Source organism: Coturnix japonica, chromosome 21 (assembly GCF_054131305.1).
Source record: "Coturnix japonica strain WE chromosome 21, WE-NBRP24, whole genome shotgun sequence".
Lineage (NCBI taxonomy): Eukaryota > Metazoa > Chordata > Aves > Galliformes > Phasianidae > Coturnix > Coturnix japonica.
In genome coordinates, this window is record NC_140683.1 from 9,139,472 (window position 1) to 9,155,258 (window position 15,787).

At 50.8% G+C, this 15,787-nt stretch overlaps 1 protein-coding gene across 2 annotated transcripts in view; it reads left to right on the forward strand.

The window, feature by feature from the left end:
- The window catches only part of ASTN2 (astrotactin 2), a 231,119-nt gene that overhangs the window by 151,069 nt on the left and 64,263 nt on the right, over positions 1-15,787 (forward strand). For both annotated transcript variants that reach the window (XM_015878748.3, XM_015878749.3), the window contains exons 17-19: positions 850-1,115; positions 8,560-8,693; positions 9,711-9,859. In XM_015878748.3, coding sequence (XP_015734234.2) covers positions 850-1,115; positions 8,560-8,693; positions 9,711-9,859 — 549 coding nt within the window. The remainder of the gene's footprint in view (positions 1-849; positions 1,116-8,559; positions 8,694-9,710; positions 9,860-15,787) is intronic.

The window sequence follows — 15,787 nt, forward strand, 5'->3', positions numbered from 1 at the left end:
TATTTAGGCACAGGATGAGCAAGGTTTCTCTTCTGTAGTCCCATCTCCAGGCTACGAAGGTCAGCCTTCTTTCTTGGGTCAACCCAAGAGGAGATTCTACAATTAAAGTTTCAGTAACAGCGTACAGCACTGAGATGGGAATCTTGACTCCTCTTATCAGGTACCACCAGGTGTGATGCTTTCTTGGACCCTGGCAAACATTCAGGCCAAGGCAGAGGAAAATCAGTCTCTGTGGGTTTGTCTTCTTTTGTTTCAAAGGCCTGAATAGTTCCCAAAAGCAGCACCTTCACAGCTTGGTGTTGGAAATAACTCTGCCTGTCCCCCCTGCAGTGAGATTGTTCTGTTCTGTCACTCTCTGCCATGGGGGTTCATCCTACACTGAGTCCATTTGCCAGCCTACTTCAGTTCTTGGTGCTGTGGCTTTTGTGTCACCCAAAGGAAGGAGCAAAGGACCTCATGCACTGGAGGGAACTGGTGCAAGGGCAGGGTGAGGACACTTGGCTCCCTGTCCCGTCCCCTATGAAAGAGGTTCTCTTTGGCAGGAAAGATATTCCTGGTTGATTCTGTTACATTTCAAAGTGTAGAAAGTGAAGACACGAATCACGAAAAAGGGGAAAGGGAACATGGCCAGTTCCATCACTCTAGAAGTGTTTGGCTGGAAATGCTCCCACTTCCTACCCACTTGCAGGTCCTGTTTTTCTCCTTCTCTCCTTGACCTTTCTGGTTTCCTGCTCCCACCTGGCCCATACCCTCAGCAGCTGCATTTACCCTGGCTGCAGTGAAGTTTAGCTTAGGGGAAAGTACTGCCCTGAGATTTGTTTAATGCTGTTTATTTTCTTTCTAAACCAGAAACAACTGAGCTGGGGAACAAGAAGGAATTGAAATCCATGCCGTTCATCACCTATCTCTCGGGCTTGCTGACGGCACAGATGCTTTCTGACGACCACCTCATCTCAGGTGTGGAGATCCGCTGCGAGGAGAAAGGCCGCTGCCCATCCACGTGCCATCTGTGCCGGCGCCCAGGCAAGGAGCAGCTCAGCCCCACACCGGTCCTATTGGAGATCAACCGTGTGGTGCCTCTGTATGCCCTGATCCAGGACAATGACACCAGGGAGGTGAGTGAGCTGGTGAGGGACCACTGTGAACCTTCCATTCACCACCTCTTCAGCTTGCCTTTCTTGGTCCCAGTGGGTGCTTGGCTGAATGTGAGCTGGTAGTGTGGCCAGGAAGGCCAACAGTATCCTGACTTGTGTCAGCAGCAGTGCAGCCAGCAGGACAGGGAGGGGTTCACATCTCTGTACTGGCACTGGTAGGATCACGCTTGAAGTGCTGTGCTCAGTTTTGGGCCCCTGACTACAGGACAGGTATTGAGGCCCTGGAGTGCATCCAGAGATGGGCAATGGAGCTGTGAGGGGTCTGGAACAGAGGTATGATTGAGAGCAATTGTGGGAACTGAGATGGTTCCGTGCAGAGAAGAAGAGGCTCAGGGGAGACCTTACTGCTCCGTGCAGATACCTGAAAGGAAGTTGTGGCAAGGTGGGGGTCAGCCTCTGCTCCCAGGTGACAGTGATGGGATTAGAGGCAGCGGCCTTAGGTTGTGCCCGGAGAAGTTTGGATTGGGGATTAAGAATAATTTCTTCCCAGAAAATGTGGTAATGCATTGGAACAGGCTGTCAGTGAAGGTGGTAGATTCACTGTCCCTGGAGGTGTCGATGGAAATGGTAGATATAGCAATTAGGGACACGATTTAGTGGGTAATATTGGTAGTAGGTGGATGGTTGGACGAGATGATCTTTGAGGTCTTTTCCAGCCTTAATGATTTTGTGATGATACAATGAGAGCAAATGGTTTCGGGCTGCACCAGGGGAGTTTAAATTGGATATTAGGAAACATTTCTTTTCAGAGAGGGCTTTGGAGCAGCATCAGGGTAGTGCTAGAGCAGATGTCCTTGTGCCACCCCCAGCCCTCACAAATGTGCCTCTCTGTGCCTACATTGCAGCAATAGCAATGCTGTGAGCAGGTGCTGTTGGTGTTCCTTTTGCCCCTCATGTCTCAGCAGCTGGGCCTTGTCCCCCTGTTTCCTCTGGGATGTTCTGTGTCAGGAAAGCCCAAAGCCCTACCATACTCTGCACAGCACAAGTGCAGAGGGATAAGCAGCCCCTCGGGACAGGCCCGCAGCCACAGGAGGTCACTGTTACTCCAGGAGGGACCAGCAGAGCTGGAGGTGACCCTTCCTTGGGGCTTGGCTCCTTTCCCTCCTGTGAGAGCTCCAGTGTTAATCATTTATGGATTTATTTCCCACTTTCTCTGTTCTCTGCAAGTCCCCACTCCTCAGTGCAGCCCCCTAACCCCAAACCCAGAAATGACAGACCTGCTTAAAGTCACTTATTAGTACTGAGTCTGCACTTGATTAAGATGCTTGGAGTGAGCCAGCATGCAGCAGCTGTGGGTGGGACAGAGAGGGCTGCAGGTCTGGAAACAATCCTGGCAAATGGAGGTGTGACCACCAAGAATGATACTTCCCCTTCATGTTCCCCCCCCAGATTCATGGGCAAAAGGGATCCTGCTCTTTTCCGGGCGCCCAAGTCCCTTACAGGGACTGTCCTTTCTTGTCTACCCCTTGATCTTGTTTTGCTCTTCCATCCATTAACCCTTATGCTTCTTCCATACAGCCATGCCTGACTTACCTAATTCTGTCCCTCCATCCTTCGAGTATTCCCCAGATGCCCTTTCTCCTTTTCTCCTTATGCTTTTCCCATTCCTGTCTTCTGCTTTTCCCTGTTCCACTTTCACTTGATGAAGTCTCCACAGCCTGCCTGGGACTGCTCCCTCTGTGTCATGGCCACACTGGTGCCCCTTGAGTTCCCTGCCTTGCTGCCTTCCAGAGACCTGATGTGGCTGTATCCACAGCAAGGACAGGGTCATCCCTTTTTAGCTATGAACCGAGCAGGTACTTCTGCAGAGTCAGAGCACCCACTCTGACTATTTTCACTGCCAGCTCCTCTCCCAAATGGCACTGCTGCCCTGCCATGGCTGGAGGGTATTCTCCTTGTCCTGGGGAGCCAGAGCTGCCTGTCCTCAGCAGCTGCCCCCTCCTGCCCTGGTTCACTAGAGGGCTGCTCCCATCAGCTGCAGCTGGAGGACAGCCTGCATTGTGCTCTCTGCTGAGATGCTGGGGGAAAAAACAAACAAACACTTGAACAAACAAAACCCTAAAGATGGAGCCAAACAAGAGAAGCCCTGGCAATCTTCTGGAGGGCTGTGCTAGCCTTGTGCCTGCTGTTCATTGCTGCAGGAGGAGCTGCTCGTGCAAAGGTTCAGTGCTAGGACTAGCTACTGCCAGGGCTAGGGCTGTGCTGTGGGGCTCAGTGATGGAGATGGATCTGAGATCTGTAGGTAGAGAGCCTAGGAGAGGGTGGGAGGCTGTGTGCAGTCAGAGGCCACCAACTCTATAGTGTCAATGTGATGTAAAGCCATTCATTTAAATGTCTTCCTTGGTTTGTGCGTGGGAATAGATGTTCAAGGGGTGTGTGCTGCAAGCTGCACCCGATGCAAGGTCTGGATGGTGAAACATCCTTTTTCAGCATCAGTTTGGAGGCTGGGGGTGGTCCCAGGCACTAGGAGAGTGATATTTGCCTGTGGCATAAACAAGATGTGGAAATGTCTGGGATGAGCACTTGGATGCTGCTGTTTGGGGCAGGGGAAGATCCCTTTGTCTAGGGACGTGGCTGTTGTGGTGACAGTCTGGGGACATGGCCTGCACAGTCACCAGCCACCTCCCTCCCCTACCCACCAAGTACAGCAGCTGCTTCCCTGCCTGCTGCCCTCATTTCTGCATATAATAATCCATGGAGCAAATGCTGGCTGTATGGGGACTGCAAGCAGATCCCAATTCCCTCATAGTATTAAAAAAAACAAACACCCAAGATAAACATTGAAGACCTTTCTTTTTGTGTGTGCTCATACACAGCTAACTATGTATGTGTACAGGAAGGTAAGGCCATTGATAACATGGATGCTAACATCTGTTGTATTCCCCGGAAGCTTTCCATTGTAGACCTAGCAGCAAGAACGTAGTTAAGATACAGGTAAAGAAATATTGCAGGCAGTTTTTAGGTGTCTTTTCATCTACCTCGATAAAGGGAGCTATGCATTTCTTAACATCTGCAGCTACCTCATGTACATGCCTTGTTCTCAGTTTCTGATGACCTTGCCAGACTTTTAAGTGCTGGGTTTATGTTTCCAGGCGGAGCGTCTGTCTGCCTTGGGCTGATTTTTGTACGTGTGTATGTTTGATTTCAGCTCCAACTGACCATTTGCAAGAGAGAGATTAGGTGAAAATATATTGCTTTGCCCATATGAAATAAGTTGGAGACCTATTTCCATGACATTGAGACTAGCTATTTTCTTCTCAGCTCAAAGCAAGGACTTGGAATTTAGCAGAGATCCAGAAGTCAGGTTTTGCCTTTTGCTGCCCAGGGAACGTTTGTCCAAGGCTGTTTGTGCTGTAAGCTCCCAGTTGCGGATGCTCAGCAGGAGTTTTGGTTTATGGTTGCAGTGCTGTTCAAAGCCTCTCATCAGCCCCCAGCAGTGTAAATGTGCATGAACAGCTCCACGAGTGCCTGGTGCTGCTGTAGCAACTGGTCCTGGCCAAGCACTGCTCCCAGCACCAAAGGGATGGGAACATCAGGGGCCCCAGGCTGGGTGTTGTATGACAGCCCCTCTTTTCTTCCTGGTGTGCAGTGAAAGTTTTACAGGCTGAGCCTCTGCCAGGGAGTGCCTCTATTTGCCTCTGTTGTTAAATAGTGTTAGTCAGAGAGCTGGTGCAGCCAGCGGGTATACCCAGGGGCTGTGCTGGAGCAGGGGATGTCCCAGGCTGCTCTTGCCATCCCAGGACATGTGGCATTTCTCCTTTTGCAAGTGTTTTCTGGGACAGTCTCAACCACCCCCTTCCAGGAGCTCAGAGCTTTTGGGGAGCGAGGCAAAAATAGATAAGGGTCAAGGAGGTACTAAGTCCAGGTACCTTCCGAAGGGCTTTGTTGGATGGTGAGATCAAGTGAATGCAGGTTGGTTTCTGGCACCATTGCTGTTGCAGAACCCCTCCCTTCATTCTACACACTGGCATCATGAGCTCAGGAGATGTGACCTTGGCAGTGGCTGCACCTGAGGTCTGTGGATCCTGCATCACGTTTCAGCTGATGGATGCTCTCATCCCATGTTTACTTCAGCCAGCACTGAACTACCAGGACAAGCTAAGCACATCATGTGGTGAAACATCCCTTGTCCCTGTGTCACCACCCAACACCGTGGCAGCAGGAAGCCCATGCTGATTTATTCAGTGCTGTCTATCCAAGTGCTGAGCAAGGAGCTTTCTGCATGTCCCTGTTATGGGAACAGTGCTCTCAAAGGGCAGAGCAGGGGAAGTGCCCTGGCAGCACAGAGATGGGATCGTTCCCTGGAGCAGCCTCAAAGGCATGGGGAGCTGGTGCCAGTGATTGCTTTTTCCACTGCTGAATCAGAAAGGCGGCCAGGTTGAGCAGGGACAGTGTTTGAATTGTTGAGGTGCAATTTGTTTTGTTTCTTTGGTCTGGATTTTGGTATTGTTGCTTTATTTTCATGTCTTTTAATAGGCCATCCTCCTCCTCACGCCAAAGCCCAACACTTGTGCATCCCGATGCAGCCCTACCCCACATCCAACTCATGTTAGCCCAGGGAAGAATAAAGGCATTGTAACTGCCTGACTGTGCTGATGGGGAGCTCTGGAGCTGAGGTGTGGAAGCAGAGCTCCCTGGGCCAGGACGCTCCTTGCACTACGAAGGCTGCACCACCAGGTTTCAATGTCCTCTTCTGCTCTCTTGGTTCCCATAAATAACAGAATCCAGGATGCTGCCCACCCTGGGTCCCTGCCAGTGCCCTGACCTTTCCTACGGATGCTTCCTAGGATGAGGTGATGCTGCTCCCTGGGGACAGGCAGCAGGGTGGGAGCGGCGCAGATGAGATCAGCTGCCAACAGCAGCGGTGGGGAAACTTTATCCTCCTTTGCTGTGAACCTGGAGCAGACATTCAGACGCGAGCTGCGTGATCCTGGAAAGAGTCTCTGGCCTGGGAAAAACTTCATTTTCCTCCTCGTTTTTGTTGTTTTTCCTTCTGGAGGTGTCTAGACTGCTAGGGAGTGGCATTTATCTCCTGTGAGCAGCATTAAGCCTCAGCATAAGGGCATGGAAAGCTTTTCTTCCAGCTACTCTCATCATAGCATCCTGTCATGTGTGCATCCCACACCTTGGTGGCACTCAGTGCAGCTGGGCCAGGTGCTCATTGCCCCATCAGCCATGCAGATGACTGCATCTCCAAAGCCAGCTCAGCACCAGCGTGCTCCCCTTGCAGTGCCCCACCTGGAAGCAGCAGCCTCTGTACTGATTCCTGCCAATGCTGCTCTGCAGCGTTCCTCCATGTCCTGTAATTTTTCTCTCTGGGGATGTGAACAGAAAACCCACGGTCAGGAAGAACTCGATGCTTTTCCCTCCATCAGCCAGGTCTAACAGAGGACAAAGAGGAAATGTTCTTCTCTGTTCGCTGTAGAGCATCTGAGCTATAAAATGGGGCCAAATGGCCTCCCCCTGAGCACAAATAACAACAGGAGAAAGATCCATATGCAATCGAGTGTGGGATAAATGTGCTTAGCTGATCATTCATTTCCTTAATATTTTTTTTATGAATAGGCTTAGCTTATGGTAAGATGGGACTTTATGGTCCTGTAAGTCTTGCTCGTGTCAAAACAAATGAACTAGCCATCCTATGGGGGAACTATCAATCCAGTATATGTGTGTGTATGGGTGTGGGGAGTCAGACCTATTATACCTTTAAGAGCAAATTAGATGCTGTTCCTATGATTCATAATGCTATATATCTAATGGCATGACTCGTCATCTAGAAAATAAATGTTTCGAGCCAGTTTCTCATCTCATAAATTTCCCCTCTGGCACTGAAGGACATAAACTAAATGGGCTGACTCACAGGGAAACAATACAATTTGGATACTTGTAAATGAAAGATAGAATTGCTGTAGGGCATGGGGGGCACTGAGGGGCTGGGAAGCAGTAGGCAGAAGTGGGGCATGGCCACCATCACCTCCAATGGGCACTGCCTGTGTGCTGGGATGCCCTTCCTACTCACAGAGCCCAGTGGTTTACTTCTGCTGGCTGCCTTGGTGTGGCTACTGTGGCTGAGCATCCTGCCCAGAGAGATGGTGATGCCCCATCCCTGCAGACAGCCAAGGTCAGGCTGGTTGGGGTGCTGAGCACTGATGGAACTGTGAGTGTCCCTGCATTGCAAGGAATGGGACCAGATAGTCTTTAAGTTTCCCTTCCAACTCAGGTGGTTCTATGATTCTGTATGACATTACCTATTTCCCCTATCTGTTTGCTCCTGCTGCTTCCATGCCCTTCGACACAGGGAAGTCCCATATCTTTTGGCCAAACTCCCTGATCTGACTGGTGTGGGAGGCTCTGTGTGCCCATCAGCCCTTGTTCTTCCCATAGCAAACCTTGGGCAGGGGGATGCTGCAGCCCTGCTGCTGTGTGTAGGTGTGCTGCCCTAATGAGTGCAGCTGAAGGACGCATCGATCCTCTAACCTTGTTTGCACAAAGGTTGACACAAGGCAGATGATGGCTGCGTACCTGCAGGATCCAATTAATGTGGGGTAAAGCTGGGCGGGTGCAGCGCATTGCTCATCCAGCACAGTGCTTAACAGCACAAAAATAGGAAACAGAAGGGGAGCACTGACCGGTGGGTTTGGTCAAAGTGGAATGGGGAGATGGAATTTCTCCCTTGCAGACTGTGTGGGGTCAGTGGGCAGGGAGGGATCGTGCTGGGGCTGGGGACAGTGTGACAACAGTGACATCAGGCTTCGGTGCCTCTGCAACCCCTGTGCTCTCCCAGGGGGGCTGTGGTGCTCCATCCTGCACGGCCACAGCAATCCCTACAGCTGTGCACCCACATTTATCCATGTTCACAATAAACTCCTTTCTGTCCTCCCTGCTCTCCTGTTACATTGAGGTGCCCTTTCTCACCCAGTGCCATAATTACATTCTAAAGAACAAAATCAGGTCACGTTTTCTCTTTCAGTGTTTTTTTTTCTTTCCCATCCCCTCCCCACCCCCCCACCCACTTTTCTGGAACAGTGCTGTTCTGTAAATGTCTGCAAGCAGAAGGATTGCAGAGGCAGGCACCTCGCTAAAGGTGCTGCTGTGTTTGGGGAGAGTGATGCAGCCCCGTACAATAGCAGCCTGACGTCAGGCTCTATTTATACCTCCTCTTTTCACTAATGTCCCCAGGACAGCGCTTTTCCTACAGTTCTCTGCTAAATGCCACAGCACTGCAGCTGTCCCTGTCCCCTCTAAAGATGAGCTTTATCTTGGAGATGTGAGCTGGGATGCAGGCGGTATTATCACCAGAACCCCCCCAGTATTTCCCAAACCCTGCACACCCAGCACTCAGCAGTTCTCAGCCGGCCCGCTGGCCGTGATCCCCCCATCCTCATGCTCTCTGTTCTCACGGCAGGCTTTCAGAGGCGCTCTGATGAGCTCATATTGGTGCTCGGGGAAAGGCGACGTGATCGAAGACTGGTGCAGGTGTGACCTCAACGCCTTCGATGAGAACGGGCTCCCGAACTGCAGCCCCCTCCCTCAGCCTGTGTACGTATCCTCACGCTCCCCAGTGCTGGTCCCCATCGCAAGGGATGCAGGGGCATGTCCTGCTGTGTGCTACTGAGCCCATTGCCTTGCTTCAGGGTGCCTTGTTGCTTGGCCGCTGCGTGTAGGAGATCCTGGCTCTGGCTGTGGCCCTGGAAGGTTTCCTTCCAGATTTTCATCACCTGATTAGCAGGGCTCGTAGAAGGGGATTTCAAATGCTGAAAGAAATGGAATTATGGTGCAATTCATTGTGGCTTGTCAGAGCAAAAGCAAATCAGGAGCAAGCTGATGGGGAATTAGCTGAGAAAGCAGGAAGACTGGCTCCAGAGCTCCACAAGGACACCTGAGCGAGCCAGTGTTCTCCAAGGGGGATTCATTTCCCATTCTGAGTTAACAAACACACTCATACATGTGGAGCTGGACTCTCCCAAGCCTCATGTTGCATTGCTGCTTGCCCCATTGTGGAGGGGGCAGTTCCCCTTGTGTTAGCACAGAGCCTGGAGCTGCTCTGCTGCACCCATGCCCACAGTTTCCAACCCAGGCAGGGTTTCACTGCCCAGCTTTTGCTTTTTTCTTTCACTCACACCCATCAGAACTTGTTCCTCTGCAGCTGAGTAAGTTCTCAGCCACACCTGCCACTTCTCATAGCACAGTCCCAACCTTCTCTTTGTGTGATCTCAGCCCCACTGGTTTGCCTGGAGTTAAGCTGGGTCCTCTCCTGCTCCTGAGCAGTCAGTCCTCAGCTCCCCATGGAGCTGCTGAGCTCCAGCAGCTCTCCCAGGAGGCAAAGTCTCCTCTAGATGGGATATTGAGGATTACAAGACCTCAGCTCTGCTAGGAGCCGGGAGGTGAGGACACCCACACAAATAGGCTGTACCCAACTGCAAGCTTCTTTTGTGCTCTATGTGCATGCTTCTCTGCATGAAGGCGGGCAATTCAAGACTTGTACTGCTTAGAGAGGGAATTCCTCATGGAAAAGGAGCTGAAGCTGATGTGTTCTTTGGTTTCTGCCCTGCCCAGCCTGCGGCTGTCCCCCAACGTGGAGCCCTCCAGCACTGTGGTCTCCCTGGAGTGGCTGGATGTGCAGCCTGCCATTGGGACAAAGGTATCCGACTACGTCCTGCACCACAAGAAGGTGGATGAGTACACAGACACGGACCTCTACACAGGTGGGTGATGCTGCGGGGTGACTCTGTGCCCTTCAGAAGTGCGTGCTGTGCTGTGCTGAGCTGTGCTGTGCTGGGTGTCCTCAGAGCTGTTACTTCTGTGCAGAAAGGTGCAAAGAGTTGAGGTGGTGGTGAAGACTTTAGGAGAGGTTTCTGAAGGCTGATGTGGGTGTAGGACGGGATGGGAAAAAACAGAAAAGCAGTGTGTTGGACTGAACTGATGTGCATTTTTTGGGTAGGAGAGCTGTGAATTGAAGTTCTTGAGTGAAGCTGGTGTTTGATCTGATCAGCATGAAGAGCTTCAGGACTGTGGGTGCAGGGGAAGGTCAGCCTGCAGCAGTTGAAGGGCTGTTCTGGTCCTTCCCAGTAAGTGGGAATTGCATTCTGGCCTTTGGTAAGACACTTAGAGTTACCTTGCACAGCTAGCAAAGCAACGTGAAGCCTGCAATTTTTAGAGGGATCACATAAGCAGCACAGGGAAATCTGAAACTTCCCTGGGCTGGAGATCAGTTTCCAGCTCTGGGCTGGACTGAGCACTTTGTACCCTGCAAAGCCTTTGTCAGCAGTTCAGTTGTGCTGCAGGGGCTGCTGGGCGAGGTGGAGGGATGTGAAGGATGGGGTGGATTTCAGTGAATCAATGATTTATTTCAGAAAATACATTGGAGGCCTTGAGTGTTGCTACTGCTGCTTAGAAAACCAGGGAAAGCCTCCTACTGCTTCTTGCTCAAGGACTTTGGGTTTAGCTTGTTAAAGTGGTTCATCTGAGCAACTGAGGGCAGCTGGTTGTTGATTGAAGCAGAGATCTGCCTTTGTGCAAAGGGCCCCTGGTGCTGGCAGTACCAAATTCCATCCATCTCTATTAGAATAGAGAAGGTTTCCACTCGTGGTTGGAGTGAGAGTTTGCAAAGGCCAATGGCTGCTGTGATTAAAAATCAAATTTGGTTGAAAGTGGGGCTTTCTCCTGCACCTCCCTGCTAGCACCTGCTTACAGAACTACCCAGTGCAGCCCCAGCCCCAGCATTGTGTTTGTAGTTTCCTGGCCTGGAAGAAGTTTTGCTCTTCATCTCAGAGGAGCAAATTCCAATAACGGAGAAAGAAAACAAGCCACCAAAGCTCTGTGTTTGGGATGGGGATTCCAGATTGCTCACGCTTCGGTCAGGTGAGGCCAGACCAGGGAAACATGGGGTTGCTCCTTTGAAGTGGCTGGAGCTCTGCCTGGCAGCCAGAGGAGGAAACACAGATTATTATTATTATTATTTTTCTTTTTATGACTGCCATGTGTTTGACAGGTCATTGAATTCACTGTGAGGAGCTGCCCTCCCCTTTCCCTGCTCTGGGGGACCATTCAGGACACAATGACCCCATTAACAATTAAAAAGAAAAGCCAATCCTGAAACTCTCCCTTATTTTCCTGCATTGTTTATAACCAAACAACATTCCTTCCTTCATTCCTTCCTTACCCTGCAGGCCTCTGATGCCAGATGACTTTATTCTCTCTTACCTTGCATAGATTTACAAAGATGCTGGCTGCTACAGCTCTAAAAGGCATTGCTTGGTGACTGCTTCACCTGACCCACCATAGGTATCCCCTTACTGCCATCATGTCTCCGTCCCATCTAGGAAGCACAAACAAGAAAAACGTTTAAAAATAATTCAGCCCCAGAAGGGGGGAAGCCTTGAGAGAGGGGTGTTGCAGGATGTGAATCTTTAAGGGTGTTTGGATATTGCTGGGTCTTCTTTCCCCACCAGTCCTTTAGCTGCTGGTAGGTAGTGGCGAGTTGCTCCTGTTGTTAGGAGGTGCGCCCATGTGTTTGCGTAGCATTGGCCATGTGGGGTTGGGAGAATCCCACAAGGTGAGAAGGCTCTTGATAATGCTGTTGTTTGGTCCCTTGGTGAGTCTAAGCATGTGTGCTGTTCATAGTTGGGCATTGTTACAGTTGCAGCCATTTCTGATTGTTTGAGGTTCTGCCAACCTGTTATCCAGTTCTATGGAAAGCTTCAGCTCTAGATGGTACCCGGCCCTGCCTTCTGCTCCCTGCAATAACCTCCTACTTGCAAAACTCTATGGCCTCTCCTTGCTTTGCAACCGGAGGATGCAGCCATTCCCTTGAGCCAGAAAATATTTTCTCCTTTTCTTCTTGGAGTTCAGTCAGGAGGAATGAGTTTGGGGCTGGTCTAACACACGTCTTCCGCTCCTGCAGTGGGGTGGAAGGGGCTGGGAGCTGATGTGGGTCAGCTGCCCCCTGGCTGGACGTGGTTTTTAAAGAGGCTTCTTACTAGTGCTTGGAAACACACAGCCCTCGGCCCAGCTGATGTGAATAGGAGCAGTTCCCGAGGTGAACTTGTGTGCAAAACAAACCACACTTTCAACACCAGAGCGCGGGGAGTGAGCGGCTCTCCACTCGGGAGCCAGCGGAGAAGACAGAGAGCAATTACATCCCAAACTGTTTATTAAAACTTGTGGAAATTACTCATAACTCCATGTGTGCGATGGCTTTGTAGTTGAGTGATGCTCTTTGTTTGAACATGAGGCTCTCGAAGAGGGTGCGAGCGCGTGTGTGTGCACGGCCCAGCCGCCAGCGCATGATGTCATGGCCGAAGCAGGCGCTGCGCTGGAGAGAGGGAGAGAGAGAAATGTGTTTTACAGGGTGAGGTACAAACTGAAATGGCTGTGAACATCTGGAACTGATATTAGGCTTGGAAAATGTTTTCTGTCACTCCAACACTCCTCTAGAGGAAGGTTTCTGAAGTTAAGAAGCTCCGAAGGGGATGAGGGGGAGGGATGAGGGGATAACGTGACCGCTGTGCAAAGTGCTTTTTATTTCTCTGTCCTGGTTGCTGTTGCCAGGCTGTCCATGCCTGTGTCAGACAAGGGGCCTGAGTGTCACCAGAGCTTGTTGTGGTGGCCCCACTCAAAAGGTCCCTGGGAGATCTGAGCGCTCCATGTAAGATGCTCTGGTAGATGGGACATTGTATCCCCTATTGGGGTGGGTAGGATGGAATCTCCCAGTGCATCCTACCCCAAAATACATCCAAACAAGGGTCAAACCCTTGGGCATTGCTGAGAGTGGAATGGAGTTTGTGCTTCTTTTGGGGTATGTTGTTATGATGCTGGGGGAGCTCTTTGATCCCTTTCTTGATGTTCCATTGCCATTTCTCTGACTGCCTTCACCCAAAGAGCCCTGTGCCCGAACTTTTGGTCCCCAGCACCAGAACAGCCCATGTCAGCATCCTCTGCTCCCAGCCTTCAGAGACCCATCCTGCAGCCCCTCCACATGGCTGCAGTGTGGAAATCAGAGGACCAGTTCAACAGAAAAGCTGTTATCCAATGTATTCTCATGGGTTGAAGCTTTTCCCAGGGAGGCTGAGGATGCTTGCTCCATGCCTGGATGGCTGGGGCTGGATAGATACAGCTATTACAACCATCCCTTCCACACCCTGTGTGTGCAAGCTGTGCTGCTGGTCATGTGGAAGCCAGCCGCAAGCTGGAGGAAGGGGAGAAAAACCTGTTTGGCCAGAACAAATCCTGGGCCTGTCAGGAAGGAGCCCGTGTGCTCTCCTTATGACCAAGCTGCACTCACGTTATGTGCCTTAAAATAGTCCTTATGGCTCTGACTTTGGTACAAGCTGAGCACCAAGGAGATGATGCTGCCCTTACAAGGTTGCGTGAGTTGAAGTCAGTAGGTGTGTTAATTATAATTAAAGCCAACAAGTATAGCAGATGTTAAGGTTTCAGTGGTTAAACCAGTTGTTGTTAAAAATGCTGATGATCTTGAATGTGGGTGATGATATAGATTGCCTCTGTGAAAACCAAGCTCTACATGTTGATGTAGGTGCTGTGTTTGTAGATGAATATTTGGTTTCAGTGTTGGCCCATGGGATGCAGGCTCTACAGCTGGTGGGGCACAAGCTGAGGCTGGAACAAGAAACCAGGGTTTAGGGCACAATTCTTCTGTAGGTCACCTGTGCATTGGACTTGGATTCAGAAAGTGTCCTTGAGCATCACTGGTGCAAAGAAAGGTGTGATGGTGGGTGGGAGCTGAGCCAGCCTCATATTCAGTACTCAGTTGTCCCTTACTGATTGTTCCTTGTGCTGGATCTCTGTGGGCTTCAGGGTGGCAGGTGCTTGCTAGACTCCAACTGCCCCTAGGTGAGCAATGTGTTGTTTATGTACTGGGGTTGGAAATGCAGCAGAGCTTTGGATGCGTGCAGGAGCCTGGCCAGGGTAGGGCTGCTGCATGGACGTGTCATTGCTGCTGCCTCCCCAGTAACCAGCTCATGGACAAAGCTGATCTCCATCCCACAGGACCTTACTCGAGCGCTGCATCCACTTCTCTTGTTAGCAACAGGAAAGTTGATTCAAAAAGAAGCCTTTGAAGAGAAGGTCAAGTTTTTGGAAGCTGCTTCCTGGGATGTGTTGTGTAATAACACCAAGCTAGTGCTTAATTTTGGCCATTGCGCTCACTGCGAAGCACTGATTTCTCTCCCACTGGGACAGCTGTAGTTATTTCCACCTACCAGTGTCATTTTTGTATCCTGGAAAGCAGAAGGGAGGTGGAGGGTTCTCAGCTCTCAATTAGAGTTGAGTCAGTTGCTGAAATATTTCATTAATTCACATTTCCATATGGTTGTTCCAGGCATCTATTTTTATCTGCCCAGACACCTTTTGGACAGAACTGGGCACTATCTTTGCTTTCTCCCGAATTGTTTCATAGGTGGAGAGCTGGAACTGGCTGCTGCTCCCTGGGTGGTGCCAGGAGCATGGCACGTATTGAAGAGCACGGTGTGTGCCAAGGGCTTTGTGCTGTCTGCTTGCAGCTACCTCGCCCTCCACGCAAAGGACAGCTGTGGATGCTCCCTTAGAAGGGAGCAGAGGAGGCTCTGAATGTCTTAAATGGCAGTTAATGAGGCCAGGCATTGAGTGTTTTGCTGGTGTGTAACTTGAGCTCCTAGGATAAACTTTCTCCCGATCTGGAAAAGTCAAGGCCACAAATCCGTCTTGTCGGAAAGCATCAGATGAGAGAGGGCTGCTGACATGGTTGGGCTGATTGTGGCACGTGAACGCACCGCAGTGGAACTTTTTCATAGGAGCCATTATTGATTAGAAAATCCTGTCTAGTCAATAAATTGTGCCTGAAATTTGGAGGGAGGCTCAGTCTGTGTTTGCAGAGCTGATGTTTGGCAGTGCAGCATGGAGAAACGTGGGAAGCTGGGGCTGTGGGCACCCATGGATGCAACGTGGCCCCGCTCTGGGTGTGTTCTGTGTTCAAAGAGATTTTCCCTTTGGATGGGCTCAGAGTTACACCCAAACTGGCCTTCCTTGCCAGATTGGGATTTTCCTGAAGGTTTTGTGTGTTCCTCTTTCCAAGCAAAGCCTGAAATGAGATCCTGAATGGGACGGCGGATCTGCTTTCCAGTCCTTTGGCTGCTGTTGAGGTCACTCTGTGTTCGGTTCTGTCAGATGGCTGAAATGCAATCCCAGAAGTTAGGTAGCATCCCCCCGTGCTTCTCTGGAAAGAAATTAGGATAGGAAAGGGATACAAGAAGGCACAAAGGCTGCCTTGGGACAGCCTGCCAGTCCTATTGGAGGATGAGGAGGTACTCTGGGGACAGCCCCAGAAGCAAGGACAGTAAGTCAGCCTTGGCTTGGAGGCTGCAGTCCTTCTGAGCTGTGATCCTGCTCTGCCACATCAGTACCAAGGCTGCTCCAGTCCTCACCATTCCCCAAGTGGGTCTCTGCTGTGTGCCGTGAATGCCCTGAGCCCCACCATCCTCTACCTCCCTGCTCACTGAGATCTTGGGGGCTTCTCCTGCTGAGCTGTAGCTCCAGGTGGAGCGCTTCATCTGCTTCCCATGTTGCTTTGGCATGAGGGAAGTTGAGCAAAAATGGAGAGGGATTAAACCTTGAGTCTGGGGATTTGCCAATTAAAA